The 20594-nt window shown below is 43.5% G+C and overlaps 1 protein-coding gene across 1 annotated transcript in view; it reads right to left on the bottom strand.

The window, feature by feature from the left end:
• LOC106579812 (uncharacterized) overlaps positions 1–20103 on the bottom strand; it is a 99367-nt gene extending 79264 nt beyond the window's left edge. The window contains exons 1-3 of the mRNA XM_014160011.3: positions 19514–20103; positions 11598–11668; positions 6993–8392 (exon numbers count right to left, since the gene is read on the bottom strand). Coding sequence (XP_014015486.3) covers positions 6993–8392; positions 11598–11668; positions 19514–19566 — 1524 coding nt within the window. The 5' untranslated portion in view covers positions 19567–20103. The remainder of the gene's footprint in view (positions 1–6992; positions 8393–11597; positions 11669–19513) is intronic.
• Positions 20104–20594: the final 491 nt, after the last annotated feature.

Here is a 20594-nt window from a genome sequence, read left to right as displayed (position 1 = left end):
ACAACAAAATAGGAAAAACACCAAAGGGGATGAACACTTTTGCAAGGCACTGTACAGTAGGAACTATGTTTTGTAAATAACATACAGTAGGAAATACGGTTTGTTAACATACAGTAGGAACTATGGTTTGTTAACATATAGTAGGATCTATGGTTTGTTAACATATAGTAGGATCTATGGTTTTGTTAAAATACAGTAGGAACTATGTTTTGTTAACTTAAGAGTAAGATCTATGGTTTTGTTAACATACAGTAGGATCTATGGTTTTGTTAACATACAGTAGGATCTATGGTTTTGTTAACATATAGTAGGATCTATGGTTTTGTTAACATACAGTAGGATATATGGTTTTGTTAACATATAGTAGGATCTATGGTTTTGTTAACATACAGTAGGATCTATGGTTTTGTTAACATATAGTAGGATCTATGGTTTTGTTAACATACAGCAGGAACTACGGTTTTGTTAACATATAGTAGGATCTATGGTTTTGTTAACATATAGTAGGATCTATGGTTTTGTTAACATATAGTAGGATCTATGGTTTTGTTAAAACCTGTTGGGGATAGGGGGCAGTATTTGCACGGCCGGATAAAAAATGTACCCGATTTAAACTGTTTACTACTCTTGCCCAGAAACGAGAATATGCATATCATTAGTAGATTTGGATAGAGAACACTCTAAAGTTTCTAAAACGGTTTGAATGGTGTCTGTGAGTATAACAGAACTCATATGGCAGTCAAAACCCTGAGACAAATCCTAACAGGAAGTGGAAATCTGATGTGTGGAATCATTTCAAACCTTTGCCATTGAAACACACAGTGAGTTAGGATTCATTTTTCACTTCCCAAGGCTTCCACTAGATGTCAACAATATTTACAAAGTGGTTTGAGTGTTCTCCTGTAAAAACTGACCGAACGAGAGGCCTGGAAAGTTGGTCATAGGCGGATGGCCATGTCTACTATGACGCGCATGCGTGTGGGGATCCTTTCTTTCCGAAACGTTTTATAAGACAATGCAATCGTCCACCTTGAATATTATTGAAGTTCTGATTGAAAAAGGCCCTAAAGACTTCTGCTATACAACGTTTGACATGTTTGAACGAACGTAAATATATTTTTTTGCTCTTTCGTGGTGACAAGTCCTGCGGGCTTCAGTACATTTTGAGTAGCCTACAGAACGCGCTAACAAGAAGGAGCTATTGGGACATAAATTATTAACTTTTTCGAACAAAACTACATTTGTTGTGGACCTGGGATGCCTGGAAGTGCCTTCTGATGAAGATAATCAAAGGTAAGTGAATATTTACAATAGTATATTTGATTTTAGATGGTTCCAAGATGACGCTAACATGTTTCGCCTAGCCTATTTTTCTTAGCATAGCACCTCGTTTATTGCAAAGTGTGATTTCCCAGTAAAGTTATTTTGAAATCTGGCAATGCGGTTGCATTCACGAGATGTTAATCTATAATTCTTTGAATGACAATATTATAATTTACCAATGTTTTCGAATAGTAATTTTGTAAATTGTAGAGCTGATTCACTGGCAGCATTTGAGGGAAATATTTTCTGAATTTCACCGCCACTGTAAAATGCTATTTTTGGATATAAATATGAACTTGATAGAACAAAAAAATGCATGTATTGTCTAACATAATGTCCTAGGAGTGTCATCTGATGAAGATTGTCAAAGGTTAGTGCATCATTTTAGCTGGTTTTCTGCTTTTGGTGACGCCTGTCTTTGCATTGACAAAACATTACACACAGCTATTTTCAATGTACTGTCCTAACATAATCTAACTTTATGCTTTCGCCGTAAAGCCTTTTTGAAATCGGACAACGTGGTTAGATTAAGGAGATGTTTATCTTTCAAAGTGTGTAAGATAGTTGATTGTTTGAGAAATTTTTATTATTCGATTTATTCTGTTTTGAATTTCGCGCGTTGTATCTTGTCAAGCAATCCCGTTAACGGGATCCGAACGGGAAGGGGTATCCCCAACAGGTTTTAACTTGTTATGGATAGGGGGCAGTATTTTCACGCCCAGATAAAAAAACATTCCCGATTTAATCTGGTTATTACTCCTGCCCAGAAACTAGAATATGCATATATTTATTAGCTTTGGATAGAAAACACTCCAAAGTTTCTAAAACTGTTTGAATGGTGTCTGTGAGTATAACAGAACTCAAATGGCAGGCCAAAACCTGAGAAGATTCTTTACAGGAAGTACCCTGTCTGACCATTTCTTGGCCTTCTGTGCCATCTCTATCCAAAACAGGGGATCTCTGCTGTAACGTGACACTTTCTAATGCACCCATAGGCTCTCAGAAGGCGTCAGAACGTTGAATGATGACTCTGCTGTCTCTGGCTGAAAAACAGTAGCGCATTTGGTAAGTGGTCGATCTGAGAACAATGAGACTGGCGCGCGAGTGCACGAGACGACTCCATGTTTACATTTTCAGTCTTTGAACGAAAACAACGACAACGTCACCCTTCTTTACCCTTCGGATAGTGTCTTGAACGCACAACAAAACGCCGCTATTTGGATATAACTATGGATTATTTGGAACCAAAACAACATTGGGTGATGAAGTAGAAGTCCTGGGAGTGCATTCTGAAGAAGAACAGCAAAGGTAATCCAATTTTTCTTATAGTAAATCTGAGTTTGGTGAGTACCAAACTTGGTGGGTGTCAAAATAGCTAGCCATGATGGCCGGGCTATCTACTCAGAATATTGCAAAATGTGCTTTCACCGAAAAGCTATTTTAAAATCGGACACCACGATTGCATAAATGAGTTCTGTATCTATAATTCTTAAAATAATTGTTATGTTTTTTGTGAACGTTTATCGTGAGTAATTTAGTAAATTCACCGGAAGTGTTCGGTGGGAATGCTAGTTCTGAACGTCACATGCTAATGTAAAAAGCTGGTTTTTGATATAAATATGAACTTGATTGAACAAAACATGCATGTATTGTATAACATAATGTCCTAGGAGTGTCATCTGATGAAGATCATCAAAGGTTAGTGCTGCATTTAGCTGTGGTTTTGTTTTTTGTGACATTATATGCTAGCTTGAAAAATGGGTGTCTGATTATTTCTGGCTGGGTACTCTGCTGACATAATCTAATGTTTTGCTTTCGCTGTAAAGCCTTTTTGAAATCGGAAAGTGTGGTTAGATAAAAGAGAGTCTTGTCTTTAAAATGGTGTAAAATAGTCATATGTTTGAAAAAAGGAAGTTTTCGGATTTTCGAGGAGTTTGTATTTCGCGCCACGCCCATCATTGGATATTGGAGCAGGTGTTCCGCTAGCGGAACGTCTAGATGTAAGAGGTTTAACATACAGTAGGATCTATGGTTTTGTTAACATATAGTAGGATCTATGGTTTTGTTAACATACAGTAGGAACTATGGTTTTGTTAACATACAGTAGGAACTTAATGGTGGATACTGTATATAAATCCTGATGGTCATAAAACAATTGTTTCTATTTGGACACTTTAACTACCCTACTAAGTCTTTAACTACCAATTTGTTTTTGTCCAGACCTTGAAGTTGAAAACACAAAAGCCAAAATTTTGGGGCCAAACACCGGAGCTAAGCCTGATGGTGGAAATGAACCACAAGACTACTACCAAGACTACTTTACACAGCTAGAGAAATACGTCTTTATCGAACAAGCCTACTGTAAGTACAAATTGAGGAGACCAATTCTCAGTGTGTTGCTTATTTAACTGGAAACCAGTGCTGTAAGAAGACTGTTTATGCTTTGGTGTGGTCCACAATTGAAATGACACTGACAGCTTGAAGATAGAGACCAGTGTGGGCTATGCCAGGACATGTGTAACCTGACAGATGCCAAGCTTGCACTGCAGTGGAGTTCAACAGTGTTTGAAGATTCCAATAGTCAGACCGGCTGCCACAAACCCTCAAAACAAAGCTTGCCAATAGTTCTATCTAAATTCCAATCAATTTGTAGAATTGCGCTGCTACAAAGAACGTCTAGTCTCCAATTCTACTGACAGGAATAGAAACAAATTGTAGTTGTGGAATTCTTGGTTCTGAATGAGTGAGATATTCTAGCTGCTGCAAACCTTGGATGATAGAACGGTGTTACATAGCAGTGGAACTTGAAAGGCATTCTAACACATTATCATGCCAGGCAGGAGACAAACTATGCCTGTCTCCCAATGGTACCCTATTCTCTACAGAGTGCACTAATTTTGGCCATTTGGGATGCAGACTAGGCCTATATCCTGGTAACGTCATGGGATGCAGACTAGGCCTATATCCTGGTAACGTCATGGGATGCAGACTAGGCCTATATCCTGGCAACGTCATGGGATGCAGACTAGGCCTATATCCTGGCAATGTCAGCCTTGACCAAGCATGAGGCGAATCCAGCCCAGCATCAATTGTAGGCTAGCTCTCCAATAAACATGTTTCTCCCACCTTTAAGCGGCTATGACGTACATAGCCGTGTGGATTCCCTCACTGCAGAAGTACGAGCGGAAAGAATTGCCAACGCTGCTCTGTTCGGGTCAAGTATGACCTAACGCTGGGGCTCTCTGGGCTTCAGTTAACAATGGAAAATGTGGGTAACCATCATCTGTACCCCAGACCAGTGAATTGCCTCACAGCAGGGCCTGCATAATGTCCTCAATATAACAAACAAAGGCCATTATATTAAAACTATAAACTATGTCATACTTTGACTACAAAGTATGTTCTGAAATTTCTGACAAAAAAAGATCTGAAATCAGTATTTGATTTAACTTTGGACAGGGTCAAGGGCAGACATTGCCTTAGCAGCACAAGCAAGTACTATTATCAAGTACGTCAACATACAACATTGTGAGAAGAGTGACACCACAAAACACATGAAAACAGCTGAAATAGTCCATGACACGGGGACACATGGCCGAGGCCAAGAGTGTCAGAAAAGACCAATAACTCCCATTTCATGAGATCTTTAAAAACAAGTACAGCCTCAAGCCCTGCCATCCTACCTGGGCACCATAACATTCCAAGGTTACAATAAAAACAAATTACCTATATGCTATGAGCTATCAATGGTCTGTTAGGAGCTGTACAGTCATGCTTGTTATAGTTTTCAAAGTTGTTCAAACATCTGACTTCATAACATTTCTCATTACAATGTGAGTTTGTCCTCTGGGAATCCATGTATCATTTTCATCGCTTTCACAAGACGAGAGGTCTTCACTTCAACCCAAAAACATTGAAGCACACGTTTTAAAATTACACCACAGGTTTGAACTAACTCAACAAAATGTACAGAGAATCTTCATCTGACAAATCACATACTCAACAAATCCATATCGCCGTAAATTGAATTATGATTATCAGGTCAAGCATTCCTGTCACTTCTAATTAGGCCCCACTTCATAAAACGGTTAAATGTTCCGAGTCATTTTATCCACCATGACCTCTGATCCTGCTCTAAAGGTCTGCATTTTTCCTCCTGGGAGGAATCTCTCGCCCCGGTGTCAGGCCCTTAGCTCAGACACACAGACCCCTAGCTGGCAGGGCCCTTCTGTTGGCCTGGCTATTTCTACCTATCACGCTAAAAAGGAAATCTCACATTTGCAAGCAAGCACCGGTAGCTAGCACCGGCCCGCCAGCCTTTCATACTTTGGGGGAGGGGGGCACAACGAGCAGGCTATAGAGAAGGTAACGTTTTAGTGAGCTCCTACTAAAACACAAGATAGAATCAAAAAACTGAAAGTGAAAGATGGAGCCTCTGCAATATGTTATGTAATCTGAACAGATGCACAACTGAAGGGCAGTTTACAAGTAAAAGTGACACTTCTTTTCTCAGTCAGTGCCTTTCTGGCTTTATAGGACACACAGCCAGGGCTTGGTGGCTGGGGGGGGGGGGGGGGGGCACTTCGAATTCTGTAACTCAGGGAAGGGCTTCATGTCAGGGGCTTATAAATTGGATGAACCTACCCCCAACACCCAACCACCCCTTCACCAACAGAGCGACTTAGCATCAGGCCCCCTGCTTGTTTAACACCATGGGCGGAGGAGGGATTAGAACAGTACAGAACAGAGCTCAGTATGAAATATGGCTATCAGGTGTTCAAAGGCATCAGGCTGCTGCTGCCACGCATGCCAGGCATGTTTTTAAATATATATACCGTAATTTCCGGACTATTGAGCGCACCTGAATATAAGCCGCACCCACTGAATTTTTTTTAAAGTATTATTTTGAACATAAATAAGCCGCACATGTCTATAAGCCGCAGGTGCCTACCGGTACATTGAAACAAATGAACTTGACACAGGCTTTAACGAAGCACGGCTTGTAACAAAAATAAATAGGCTTTAACGAAACACGGCTTGTAAAAAAAAAAAAAAAGTGCAGTAAACAGTAGTCTACCAAGAAAGTCATTGGTCACTATCTTCCTCCTCCTGTGCACTAAAACCACTGAAGTCATCTCCTTCGGTGTCGGAGTTGAATAGCCTCAGAATTGCTTCATCCGATATTGGATCGTTTTCATTGTTGCTCTCGTCACTGTTTGACCTTAACCCGTTCGGCAATTTCATTGGTCTAATGAAAGCTTCATGCCGCCCAAAAACTGAGCACGTCACAGAATGTGTTTTTTTGGAGAAAAAAATTTGAAAGCGGGAAAAATCCATATATTAGCCGCGTCATTGTTTAAGCCGCGAGGTTCAAAGCGTGGAAAAAAGGTTGTGGCTTATAGTCCGGAATTTACGGTATATATTTTGTTTTAACCTTTATTTAACTAGGCAAGTCCGTTAAGAACAAATTCTTATTTACCATGACGGCCTACCCTGACCAAACCCGGACAACGCTGGGACAATTGTGCGCCGCCCTATGGGCCTCCCAATCACGATGTGATACAGCCTGGATTCGAACCAGGGACTGTAGTGATGCCTCTTGCAATGAGATGCAGTGCCTTAGACCGCTGCGCACACACACACCTCTATTTAAAAAAACATGTTCTTACCGCGGGTCCTGGTTCTCCCTTTAGTCCAGGTGGTCCCGGCCCAGCCAGCAATGAGAACTGGGTCGGTTCCAGGTCCCAGGTTTGGAAGCCATCTGTGGCAGGCGGAGTGACAGGGATAAACGAGGTGTGTTTGACAGCCTCCACATTGGTCACTCTGGGCTCAGGTTTCTGTGCAGCCAGAGCGGTCAGCTGCTTCCTCTGTACGAAGAGGACAGAGGTGTTTGAAGAAGAAGCAGAAGAAGAAGAGCCTTGTTTGGATGCTGCCATGGTTTGGTGGTCTGGCTTCTTCTTTGGTGGCGTTGTGGTGGTGGAAAGAAGTGGTGCAGCAGCCAAACTGCTCCCCGTGGGTTTCTGGGTTTTAACACCTGGTTCCACTGCTGTGCTCTTTTTAGCTAAACTGTCGCCATGGGACGTTGGCATTGGGGATGTTTGTGTTTCGCTGGTCCTGAGGGGTACAGTAACAGTTTGGGTCGTGGCCACTAAAGGGCGCTTTAATCCCGGCCTGGCCGTTGTCGGGGCGACAGTCACAGGACGAGACAGGGACATAGCTCCAGGCTTTGGTGTCACAAAACTCTTACGCACAGAGCGGGTCGGCGCCACTGTGGGGCGGTTAGTTGGGACCACAAGCTTAGTCCTGGTTCTGTCCTCAGTTAAGGTCAGATTAGGGCTGGGGGCCTTCCTGGATATTTCAGTCAGCATTACATGGGTGAGGAGGGCGACAGTAAGGTTTGGGTCTGAGGGGACCAGAGGTAGCAGGGATGGGAGATTTACGGGCCTGTAGTTGTCGGCCTCCCTGCACTGTTTCTTAATGTACTTACAATAGTTATGAGCTGCCTTGGCAGAGGGGTAAATATCAAACTGGCAAATGGCGCCCTCAAACTGCACCGAGTTCTGGGCCAACTTACCCAAGAGGAAAGAGCCCTCGGGATCCAGGGCCTCCTCTTTTTTAGAATGCAGATCTGCATGTACACTAGTCTTCCCACAAGAAGTATATAACGAGACCCTCTGGCCTCGGATGTCCAGGGCCAGGTTATGCCACTGGCCGTTGTGAACGTCATAATCGAAACTGACCAAGTCCCTCTGGCCCACGTAGACCAGCACCTTCCCCAGGATGAACTGGACCCCCAGCTGCAGTCTCCTCCTCTTGGACAGGACAGTGAAGAGGAAGGCGCTGTTGACGCGGTGGGAGCACAGGCTGAGGATCAGAGACAGGTTGGTGGTGGGGTAGGAGGCAGGGGGTAGGACAGACGACAGTGGGGCCTGGACCCGGGCCCGTTGGGTGAGGATGACCCCAGACTTAAAGGGGATGACCCCATGGGGTGCGAAGCGGGCCCCTGTGGACGATGCACCTCCTCCAGTCCTCGTCCCTGTAAGCCCCAGCTGCTGTAGAACGTCCACATCTACAGAGGAGCAGAAGAAACACACTATTAGGCAGATCACATGAACATAGCTCATTTAGAAGATGTGAAAAATCAAGTGTTTCAGCACAAAGACTCAACATCAGGATGTTTATAGACATCTTCCAGATGATCTCAGATTACAGGTTGTATTTGGAGGTGTGATGTGACAGCAAAGTGACATCGTATTTATGTTGATGTTTGCCTTTTTCTGTCTCCTCTCACTACAGATTGAGTTATAGTGATGTCGACTTCACAGAGGAGATCTTGTTATAAACTAGGACATGTTCCAGGCGTTCAGCCATCTTTCCAGGATTTCTTTCAGACAAAGAGTCTCTTCTGAGTTACTGAATTTACATAATGTGTTTGGTTTAATTCAGTAGTGGCATTTAGACGTTGTCAAAGTCAAACGTTGGCAATATGTTCCATCAATCATGACATCAAGATGAGACAGTGAAACTGCGATTCATTGCGAACTATTGATTTTCTGATATCAGACATCACTCATTCACTAAAATAGGTGGGGGGAATAGATTTCTGATACAGACTGAAGTCTCAAAGACAGTGTTCCTCGTAGTCAAGTATCAAGATCAGTTCATCCAAGGTCTTACCAGCAACAACTGTTTATGCATACATGTGGGATATATTTACAATGTGATTTCAGGCTTTGTGCCAATGCTTTGAATGTGTGACCTACAACAACTAAAAGAGCAGGGGTCACAAGAGTTGATCACAGACATTTCAGCATCGCATTAGTGGAAACCAAGACAGTTCTCAGGGAAGGCCTGCTTGTAGCTAGATATGTTTGAGTTGCGTCTGGGACAATTTTTGCATTTTAGCTAACCCTAACGCTTTTTCTAACCTGCCACCTTAATTATCCTAACCTGCTGCGTTAGTTCTCTTAACCTGCTACGAAAAGTCACTTCTGCTAGTCAAAACCGGAAGATCTGCCCTGAGAACACTCTTTGTTGGCCCTTTTCACCTTTTAACGTGGCAGTGGAATGAGTAGAGGTGAGTAGAGGCTAAGGTTAAAAACACTACGCAAAATCGAATTAACTGATTTGATTTCTTCATTAGAATTTAATTCCATTTTTTTATATAACCAAATAAATGAAACACTGCAAGCCCGAGCAGTTCCCTGATTAAAATGTGGAAATCCTGTGGCAAAAACCGCTCATAAAGAGATAGCCAGCGATCTCCGATGGGGCTGTGCATCAACGTCCAACTCCACCAATGGCCCACAGATTATGTAGCTATTATGTCAGTCTTGGTTAGAAAAACCTCTTGAAACAGAAGCTCAACGGCTCCCTGGAGAGAGGACAGTGATGGTGGAGTTTTAACAATGAAGGATATCTGCAGATCTACAGAGCAGACAGAAAACCTCCCTTTACTTTGTCTGGAAAGGAACAATCTGTTCTGCTGAGTACGGTGTAAAAATGACTAGAACTGACTGAGACAGGAGGCCAGGATTAAGCGGTTATTGTATTGTGGAAACTTTACAGTAGCCTTGATGTTACAGGTTTTAATTACAAACTCATGGGAAGGAATAGAGATTATAGATAATTTTTGTAACCATATGCCGGTTAAACTTATAGTGTTTGTGCTTAGTGTTAGTGACTGCATAAATGTTTTAAGATGCTCAAATTTCAAATGAGTACATATATCAGACCCTGACCCCCAAACCAGGACAGGAAGAGCTCTACAGGAAGTGCTCTACAGAAAGTGCTCTACAGGAAGTGCTCCACATTCTACATATTTGTGAAACTGGTAAGAAATACATGCTAGTAAGAAAGACATTCAGTTTTAAGAAAGCAGCTTTACTTACAGGAGATCAAATGGTCCAGAAGGAAAATCTAATAAATCAGATGAGTTGTTGTAGCAAAACCTTCAACACTTGTTACAACATTGTTACAACGTTACACTTGCTTTTAAATAGGTATCATCAGGGACAGTGGTTGCACCATGCTGTAGTAAGTCATCTTGGTACCACCAGGGACAGTGGTTGCACCATGCTGTAGTAAGCCATCTGGGTACCACCAGGGACAGTGGTTGCACCATGCTGTAGTAAGCCATCTTGGTACCACCAGGGACAGTGTTTGCACCATACTGATTGAGGCCCACAAAGACTGAATCAGCATCATGAACCAGCTCCCTGCACCAGCTAGGCTACACTAAGAAAAAAAGGTGCTATCTACAATTAAAGGGTACAGTGCTACTATAGAGAGGAAGAATTACACAACAGTACAGACACTCTCTCTGCAGCTATGATTCTCAAAGGCTATTGGGACATCAGTCATGTTATAAGGGAAGGAGTTGGGTTTGCAGGCTGTATATTATGCCTGCGTCCCAAATCACACCCTGTTCCTTATTTAGAGCACAACTTTTGACAAGTACCTATAAGGCTCTGGTCAAAAGTGGTGCACTATATAGGGAATAGGGTGCCATTTGTGAGGCTGATATGTTCAGGCAAGTGGTAGGCAGGGAAGGCACGATCACTGGACAGACCCCCTACACATGGAAAGAACTGAAGCTGAACTTGAAGACAAAAACAAAAACTTCCTTCATCAGCAGAATGTCCCATGATACTGTAGTTTAAAATGATCTGGTTTTCATTCTGAAAGTGCAGTAAGTGCACTAAGTAGATATGTGATGAAATGTAATAACATAATAGTGGGTTTGCTAGAGGAAGTGGCACAGTGAAAACCCTATTACAGGTTAAAGTACATCCAGATCTCCGCAGACGTCCTCTTTTAGAAAATCTTGGCAGTCTTGCACAATAAATGCAGCCGTCTCATCAGAGACAGTGGAGGGGGGTGCGCAGTATTGTTTGAGAGAATCCCAAATTCTGAGGGATATCAGAACAGAGAGATTTATCTCCATCACATCTCCACTACCACATCAGAAGATATGATGTAATTTACAATCCACCTTTCACCCCTGTATATTAAATCATACACTTTAGGCTGTGGGCCTCAACTTGACTCTCTCCATGTGTGTGTGTGTGTGTGTGTGTGTGTGTGTGTGTGTGTGTGTGTGTGTGTGTGGTGTGTGTGTGTGTGTGTGTGTGTGTGTGTGTGTGTGTGTGTGTAAACTGTGTGTGTGTGTCTACTTAGCAGTACCCATTTGGTCTAGATTGGTATCCAATAAGAGATAAACACATTTGTATATACATGAATTCTTACTCCAGAATGAGATAATGAAACCTCACCTTCAGGGTGTGCTTGTGTTAGTCCCACAAAGCAGGTACTATAGAGAATAGTCCAGAGTATCAGAGCTCTCCTGTGGGGTAGAGAAAGAACATGGTCATACACACACACACACACCTGCACACACACAGCTGCACACACACACAAACAGCTGCACACACACACACACTTGCACACACCACACACACACACACACACACACAGACACACACACACAGAAACAGACACACACACACACACACACACACACACACACACACACACACGCACACACACGCACACACACACCACACACACACACACACACACACACACACACACACACACACACACACACACACAGACACAGACACAGACACACACACACACACACACACACACATAACTGGGGTTGTATAAGGTTATTTCTACACTCATATCATTTTTTGTTTATAAGTATTAAACAATTTATTATGTCATTGTCCTGAGTGGTCAGATCTTATGCACAGTAACCCATTGAGGCAGCAGCATCAGTACTGCTTTCAGATGATCTGGCCCTTAGATCGGCTAGGTGGCTACTGCTCCCCCTCAGACTGCCTCTGAGTAGGCCCTCCAAACACTTGCATTACACCCACCAATGGTTCTTAGAAATCAAGGAGACAATGAGAGTGGAAAAAATAAAATAAAAAGTCCTTCATTTACAAGAGCAGAGGGAGACAAACATCTGGAAACATCAACACTAAGGAACTCAACACAGGAAACCAATGCAGTAAACCATCAGTCAGCACTTACAGGTCAGATAGTGACTTCACATACATAAACGGGCTTATGTTATCCTATGAGTGTGTTTTGTGGTAGTTCCCATGACTACGTTAAACTGAAGATATTGAAAGTAGATGAGGCCAAAGAATGAGTCTCAACGATGTACTGGGATTATCCCTGAGTAGTTTTCAGCCTGGATGTCAGTTTGGATAAGTGTTTTAACACATGTAACGTGTAAAAATGTTATGCCTGTATTTGGTTTCACCAGAAATGCAGACCTGTATGCTCTCGTTGGCTGGCCCTCGCTTCATATTCGTCGCAAAACCCACTGGCTCCAGGTCATCTATTTTTAATTTTTATTTTTTTATTTTTCACCTTTATTTAACCAGGTAGGCAAGTTGAGAACAAGTTCTCATTTACAATTGTGACCTGGCCAAGATAAAGCAAAGCAGTTCGACAACATACAAAAACACAGAGTTACACATGGAGTAAAACAACATACAATCAATGATACAGTAGACAAAAATAAGACTATATACAATGTGAGCAAATTATGTGAGATAAGGGAGGTAAAGGCAAAAAAAGGCCATGGTGGCAAAGTAAATAAAGTATAGCAAGTAAAACACTGGAATGGTAGAATTATAATTTGAAGAAAGTTCAAAGTTAAAATATAAATAATATGGTGCAAAGGAGCAAAATAATAAATAAAATAAATAAATACAGTAGGGGAAGAGGTAGTAATTTGGGCTAAATTATAGATGGGCTATGTACAGGTGCAGTGATCTGGGAGCTGCTCTGATAGCTGGTGCTTAAAGCTAGTGAGGGAGATAAGTGTTTCCAGTTTCAGAGATTTTTGTAGTTCGTTCCAGTCATTGGCAGCAGAGAACTGGAAGGAGAGACGACCAAAGGTGGAGTTGGCTTTAGGGGTGACCAGAGAGATATACCTGCTGGAGCGCGTGCTACAGGTGGGTGCTGCTATGGTGACCAGTGAGCGGAGATAAGGGGGGACTTTACCTAGCAGGGTCTTGTAGATGACCTGGAGCCAATGTGTTTGGCGGCGATTATGAAGCGAAGGCCAGCCAACGAGAGCATACAGGTCGCAGTGGTGGGTAGTATATGGGGCTTTGGTGACAAAACGGATGGCACTGTGATAGACTGCATCCAGCTTGTTGAGTAGGGTATTGGAGGCTATTTTGTAAATGACATCGCCGAAGTCGAGGATTGGTAGGATGGTCAGTTTTACGAGGGTATGTTTGGCAGCATGAGTGAAGGATGCTTTGTTGCGAAATAGGAAGCCAATTCTAGATTTAACTTTGGATTGGAGATGATTGATGTGAGTCTGGAAGGAGAGTTTACAGTCTAACCAGACACCTAGGTATTTGTAGTTATCCACAAATTCTAAGTCAGAACCGTCCAGAGAAGTGATGCTGGACAGGCGGGCAGGTGCAGGCAGCGATCGGTTGAAGAGCATGCATTTACTTTTACTTGTATTTAGGAGCAGTTGGAGACCACGGAAGGAGAGTTGTATGGCATTGAAGCTCGTCTGGAGGGTTGTTAACACAGTGTCCAAAGAAGGGCCAGAAGTATACAGAATGGTGTCGTCTGCGTAGAGGTGGATCAGAGATTCACCAGCAGCAAGAGCGACATCATTGATGTATACAGAGAAAAGAGTTGGCCCAAGAATTGAACCCTGTGGTACCCCCATAGAGACTGCCAGAGGTCCGGACAGCAGGCCCTCCGATTTGACACACTGAACTCTATCAGAGAAGTAGTTGGTGAACCAGGCGACGCAATCGTTTGAGAAACTAAGGCTACTGAGTCTGCCGATGAGGATGTGGTGATTAACAGAGTCAAAAGCTTTGGCCAGGTCAATGAATACGGCAGCACAGTATTGTTTCTTATCGATGGCGGTTACGATGTCGTTTAGGACCTTGAGCGTGGCTGAGGTGCACCCATGACCAGCTCTGAAACCAGATTGCATAGCGGAGAGGGTGCGGTGGGATTCGAAATGGTCGGTAATCTGTTTGTTGACTTGGCTTTCGAAGACCTTAGAAAGGCAGGGTAGGATGGATATAGGTCTGTAGCAATTTGGGTCAAGAGTGTCACCTCCTTTGAAGAGGGGGATGACAGCAGCTGCTTTCCAATCTATGGGAATCTCAGACGACACGAAAGAGAGGTTGAACAGGCTAGTAATAGGGGTTGCAATAATTTCGGCAGATAATTTTAGAAAGAAAGGGTCCAGATTGTCAAGCCCAGCTGATTTGTAGGGGTCCAGATTTTGCAGCTCTTTCAGAACATCAGCTGAATGGATTTGGGAGAAGGAGAAATGGTGGAGGCTTGGGCGAGTAGCTGTGGGGTGTGCAGGGCTGTTGAATGCAGTAGGGGTAGTTAGGTGGAAAGCATGGCCAGCCGTAGAAAAATGCTTATTGAAATTCTCAATTATAGTGGGCTTATCGGTGGTGACAGAGTTTCCTATCCTCAGTGCAGTGGGCAGTTGGGAGGAGGTGTTCTTATTTTCCATGGACTTTACAGTGTCCCAGAACTTTTTAGATTTTGAGTTGCAGGAAGCAAATTTCTGTTTGAAAAAGCTAGCCTTGGCGTTTCTAACTGCCTGTGTGTATTGGTTTCTAACTTCTCTGAAAAGTTGCATATCGCGGGGGCAGTTCGATGCTAATGCAGAACGCCACAGGATATTTTTGTGTTGGTTAAGGGCAGTCAGGTCTGGGGAGAACCAAGGGCTATATCTGTTCCTGGTTCTACATTTCTTGAAAGGGGCATGCTTATTTAAGATGGTGAGGAAGGCATTAAAAAAAATAACCAGGCATCCTCTACTGACGGGATGAGGTCAATATCTTTCCAGGATACCAGGGCCAGGTCGATTAGAAAGGCTTGCTCGTTGAAATGTTTCAGGGAGCGTTTGACAGTGATGAGTGGAGGTCGTTTGACCGCTGACCCATTACGGGTGCAGGCAATGAGGCAGTGATCGCTGAGATCTTGGTTGAAAACAGCAGAGGTGTATTTAGAGGGCACGTTGGTTAGGATGATATCTATGAGGGTGCCAGTGTTTGCGGCTTTGGGGTTGTACCTGGTGGGTTCATTAATAATTTGTGTGAGATTGAGGGCATCAAGCTTGGATTGTAGGATGGCTGGGGTGTTAAGCATGTCCCAGTTTAGGTCACCTAGTAGCACGAGCTCTGAAGATAGATGGGGGGCAATCAGTTCACATATGGTGTCCAGAGCACAGCTAGGGGCCGAGGGGGGTCTATAGCAGGCGGCGACGGTGAGAGACTTGTTTTTGGAGAGGTGGATTTTTAAAAGTAGAAGTTCAAATTGTTTGGGTACAGACCTGGATAGCAGGACAGAGCTCTGCAGGCTATCTCTGCAGTAGAATGCAACACCGCCCCCTTTGGTCATTCTATCTTGTCTGAAAACGTTGTAGTTAGGGATGAAGATTTCAGAGTTTTTGGTGGACTTCCTAAGCCAAGATTCAGACACAGCTAGGACATCCGGGTTGGCAGAGTGTGCTAAAGCAGTGAATAAAACAAACTTAGGGAGGAGGCTTCTAATGTTAACATGCATGAAACCAAGGCTATTACGGTTACAGAAGTCATCAAAAGAGAGCGCCTGGGGAGTAGGAGTGGAGCCAGGCACTGCAGGGCCTGGATTCACCGCTACATCCCCAGAGGAGCAGAGAAGAATGAGTATAAGGGTACGGCTAAAAGCTATAAGAATTGGTCGTCTGTGACGTCCAGAATAGAGAGAAAAAGGAGCAGGTTTCTGGGGGCGATAAAATAGCTTCAAGGTATAATGTACAGACAAAGGTATGGTGGGATGTGAATACAGAGGAGGTAAACCTAGGCATTTAGTGATGATGAGAGAGATATTGTCTCTAGAAACATCATTGAAACCAGAAGATGTCATAGCATGTGTGGGTGGAGGAACTGAGAGGTTGGATAAGGTATAATGAGCAGGGCTAGAGGCTCTACAGTGAAATAAGCCAATAAACACTAACCAGAACAGCAATGGACATTGCATATTGACATTGAGGAGAGGCATGCTTAGCCGAGTGATCAAAGGGTCCAGTGAGATTCAGACAGCTAGCCAGGCCATAGGTAGCAAGCTGGTGGAAGATGGAGGGAGGTCTGTTTTTAGCCACCTCGTGCGTTTCCGTCTGTGGGTTAGTGGGGTTCCGTGTGGAAGGGGGGACCAGTCCAAGTTGGCAAAATAGATAGTTATAGTGGCCCAAGAAAAGTGTCCGATAGACCTATTCAGATCGCAGCCGATAAGACAGCTAACGATTAGCGATTATCTGGCCGCAGATGGGCGATCAGGTTACGTCGCGACGGAGGGGCCAGTTGGATAACTCCCTCGGGCAGATAACGTCGGTGGTCCAGTCGTGAGGGCCCGATGGGGCTCCGCATCGGCAGTAAAGCGGGTCAGGATAGGTGATTGTAGCCCAGGGGACACTTCAGCTGGCTAGCTCAGGAAAAGCCCACGAGTGGCTGACGGAACTCTTCAGCTGGCTAGCTCCGGGATAATGTGTGTTAATTCCGGGACCGACGTTGCCAATAGTCACTCAGGTAGCAGCTAGTTAGCTGCAAGATCCAGGTGTAAATGTCCAGAGCCTGCGGTAGAAATCGGGGAAAGGAGAGAGAATAGGTCCGGTGTGCTCTGGTCTGAGTCGCGCTGTACAAAAACTGGCGATAGCTTTTCAAGCTAATGGATAGCTGAGGACAGCTAACCGTGGCTAGCTGAACTCCAACGTTAGCCAGTGAAAATGGCTAACCTCTGGCTAGCTTCTGTTGTGGATTTCGGATTTGAGGTAAATAATACTTTCTTTTTTAAATTGGTGAGGCGGGTTGCAGGAGAGTGCTTTGATGTTGAGTTTTAGAAGAAAAAATGTAAAAAGATAATGCGAAGAAAAATATGTAAATATATATATACACGGGACACGACAAGAGGAGGGTAAAGGACGTCTGAACTGCTACGCCATCTTGGATCTTTAAGTCTTTGCTAGGTAAAGCCCCGCCTTATCTCAGCTCACTGGTCACCATAGCAGCACCCACCCGTAGCACGCGCTCCAGCAGGTATATTTCACTGGTCACCCCCAAAGCCTATTCCTCCTTGGCCGTCTTTCCTTCCAGTTCTCTGCTGCCAATGACTGGAACGAATTGCAATAATCACTGAAGCTGGAGACTCATATCTCCCTCACTAACTTTAAGCATCAGCTGTCAGAGCAGCTCACAGATCACTGCACCTGTACATAACCCATCTGTAAATAGCCCATCCACCTACCTCCTCTTTTTTTTTGCTCCTTTGCACCCCTGTATCTCTACTTGCACATTCATCTTCTGCACATCTATCACTCCAGTGTTTAATTGCTGAATTGTAATTACTTCACCACTATGGCCTATTTATTGCCTTACCTCCCTAATCTTACCTCATTTGCACACTGTATCCAGATTTTCCCCCCTATTGTGTTATTGAATGTACGTTTGTTTATTCCATGTGTAACTCTGTGTTGTTTGTGTCACACTGCTTTTGCTTTATCTTGGCCAGGTCGCAGTTGTAAATGAGAAATTGTTCTAAACTGGCCTACCTGGTTAAATAATGGTGAAATAAAAATAAAATAAAGAATTTACAAGGCAGCAGCAATGAGTATTTTAGCTGGATGAGAGTGCCTTACAGTAAGTATGTGGTTACGGCACAGCAGCTTGTCCACAATCTGTTAAACTCATTGACTTCTGTGGGGTTTCCTCTTACAGAATAAGGCCTCGCAATGACCTGCAGGCCTGAAAAGTCCTGCCAGGCAGCCAAGAAGGGAGGGAGGGAGACACTGGCTGAATCCCAAACGACCCCCTTCCCCTTCCCCTCGCCCCTCTATTTGCATGTTCGTGCGCGCCTCCACCATATGCAAAAGTGTCCCAAAACTGAGGGAGTGAAAATGATTGAGGTTGTAAGGGGCCATTAGACCCTCCAATAACCACTTTGGCCAAGCCTGCAACGCTGCCGGCTTCAGAGTGAAGTGGAATCCCATAAGGCACTGCATTGTTTTTTAATTAGCGCAATTTCAGCGGGTCGGCTACAACTGGATGCATCTGGTTTTCATGGGAAATCGGAAGAGAGTCTGTGACGCAACTTCCGCTTTCGGGAAATGAACAAACCGACAGTCCATCTTAACTCCTCCTCCACATTTACTGGATTGTATGGACAGTGTAGAACAGAACCTTCCCCTGCAGCTTTTTTTTCTCTCATCAAGACCAGAAAGATAAACAAGCCGCTCAGGGGTTTATTTTACGCCTGCTACGTTAGGCTAGTTGAGTTGTGAACACAACTAGATTGAATGTAATATGATGCAACTTTTTTTATGAATAGTGTATTCCCCACCCATTTATCGAACTAGCCAATGAGAACTGTGAGATGTAGGAAAGAAGAGGAGTGGAAAAGGAGGGGAGGGAATAATAGGATCCCTCCTCCTCTCTCTAAATCTAACCCCAATCCCAACAATCACTCCCACAGCATTCATCTGGCACTGCAGCAGTGCACAGCTGCATAAGCAGCAGAGAGTGCAACTTTTAAGTTCACCAGAGTTTATAAAAGGGAAACGCTTAATTTTTTTTAACTAAATGTTTTTAATTGGAACTTGTATTTTACTAACACATTGCAATGCACTGTCTGAAATCCAAAATGTGTTATTGCTATCATTAATAACTATCTAATAATACCCAAATTATAAATAGTAAATAGACACCAGCTCTACTGGAATCCAGCACTTTTCACAGGCTATTCAAGTTTCCTCTGCCAATGTTTCTGCAAGTCCTCTGCACAGACACACAACTCCCCTAAAATAGGCCTAGGCCTTATTCCCTGGGGATCCTCTCATAGATAAGACTATTATTTCATAGCTGACAAATACAACATGAAAATGGTAAGGCAAAATATTAGTCTACACATTGGGATCACGTAACAATGATAATTCATTCATTGACACCGACATGTTTCCCACTTTGTATGTATTCTTGTGTGCTCTCAAGAAAATAAACATGAGTTTCTTCTGGAATGTATGGAAATGCAATGTCCTACTGGAGATGAACAGATGCTCACAAGCAAGTTAAATCATTATCAGTCTACATAAGAGATGAAAGGGAGAGCTATTTGTTTGGATAAGTGTACTCACCCCCAGACTCCAGCTGTTTTGAGTTTGGAGTACGGGGCATTGTCCGGCTCCATAGCGGTTACTTCATTCTTTCTTGAGACTTTTTACAACGGTCCAGACGTGGCAGGAGACATTCGCGAATTATTTCCATTCCAGCTGATCCTTTACAACTTTGACAGGGAACCAAAAATGCACCGGGGATAATAGATCAATAGATCATTATAAAGTGGCTTCCTCTTTTCTCAGAGTCGTTCCGTTATCTTCCTTCAGGAGATCATGACATAGAACAAACCTCGATCTAACTTGAAAAGCTCCATCGGTGTGTTTTAGCGCGAGGCAAACAACCCACAACCGGTGGATGTCACAATCTGCGGGAGAAGTCCAATCTCTCTCCACACTCATACAAGCCCCACCGTGGAACCGATGACGACCGCCTTGTAGCCTACGCCGACGTTTCTAATATGCAAGATATCGTGGACTGAGTGAGTGAATTCTTCGCTCGGGACTCGGAGAAACACACACCTCCCTCTGTCGCCCTCAGCTGACATTGAAGCAGGAAACAAATGTAACACACATGTATGGTGTAAAGAAGACGTTTCATTGGAAGGTGTGTCTTGCTTGCTTGGAAAGCAAAACCTTCTCAAATTGCACCTTGCATGGTCATAGTAAGTAAGTAATAATAATACATGGGATTGATGTAGTGGTAGAAGACCATGCATGCACTTCACTGCATTGTGAAACTCACATGAGATGTATTACTGTATCGTCTAATATAGCCCTAGACCTCTTCAGAGACTGTGATTATGTATGAGTAACCTACAGCAGTGCAGTTATTTTCTGGGCCAGGTGACAGGTCTAGACTGTAGACAGATAGATGGGTTGTTTGTTTACCCTGCACACTGACACTTGCACACAAAACCCACACACATAGCCTACACTACATAGGCACACACAAATACAACACACAAACACATACCCACACATCACACACACACACATGCACAAACACACACTTTCACACTCATCATTTTCTGCTGCTGCTCTGTTCTTTATTTTACTCCTATTATTATCTATCCTGATGCCTAGTCACTTTACCCTGCCT

Source organism: Salmo salar, chromosome 20, assembly GCF_965601325.2.
Source record: "Salmo salar chromosome 20, fSalSal1, whole genome shotgun sequence".
NCBI lineage: Eukaryota > Metazoa > Chordata > Actinopteri > Salmoniformes > Salmonidae > Salmo > Salmo salar.
This window is presented reverse-complemented; position numbering and strand designations above follow the sequence as displayed.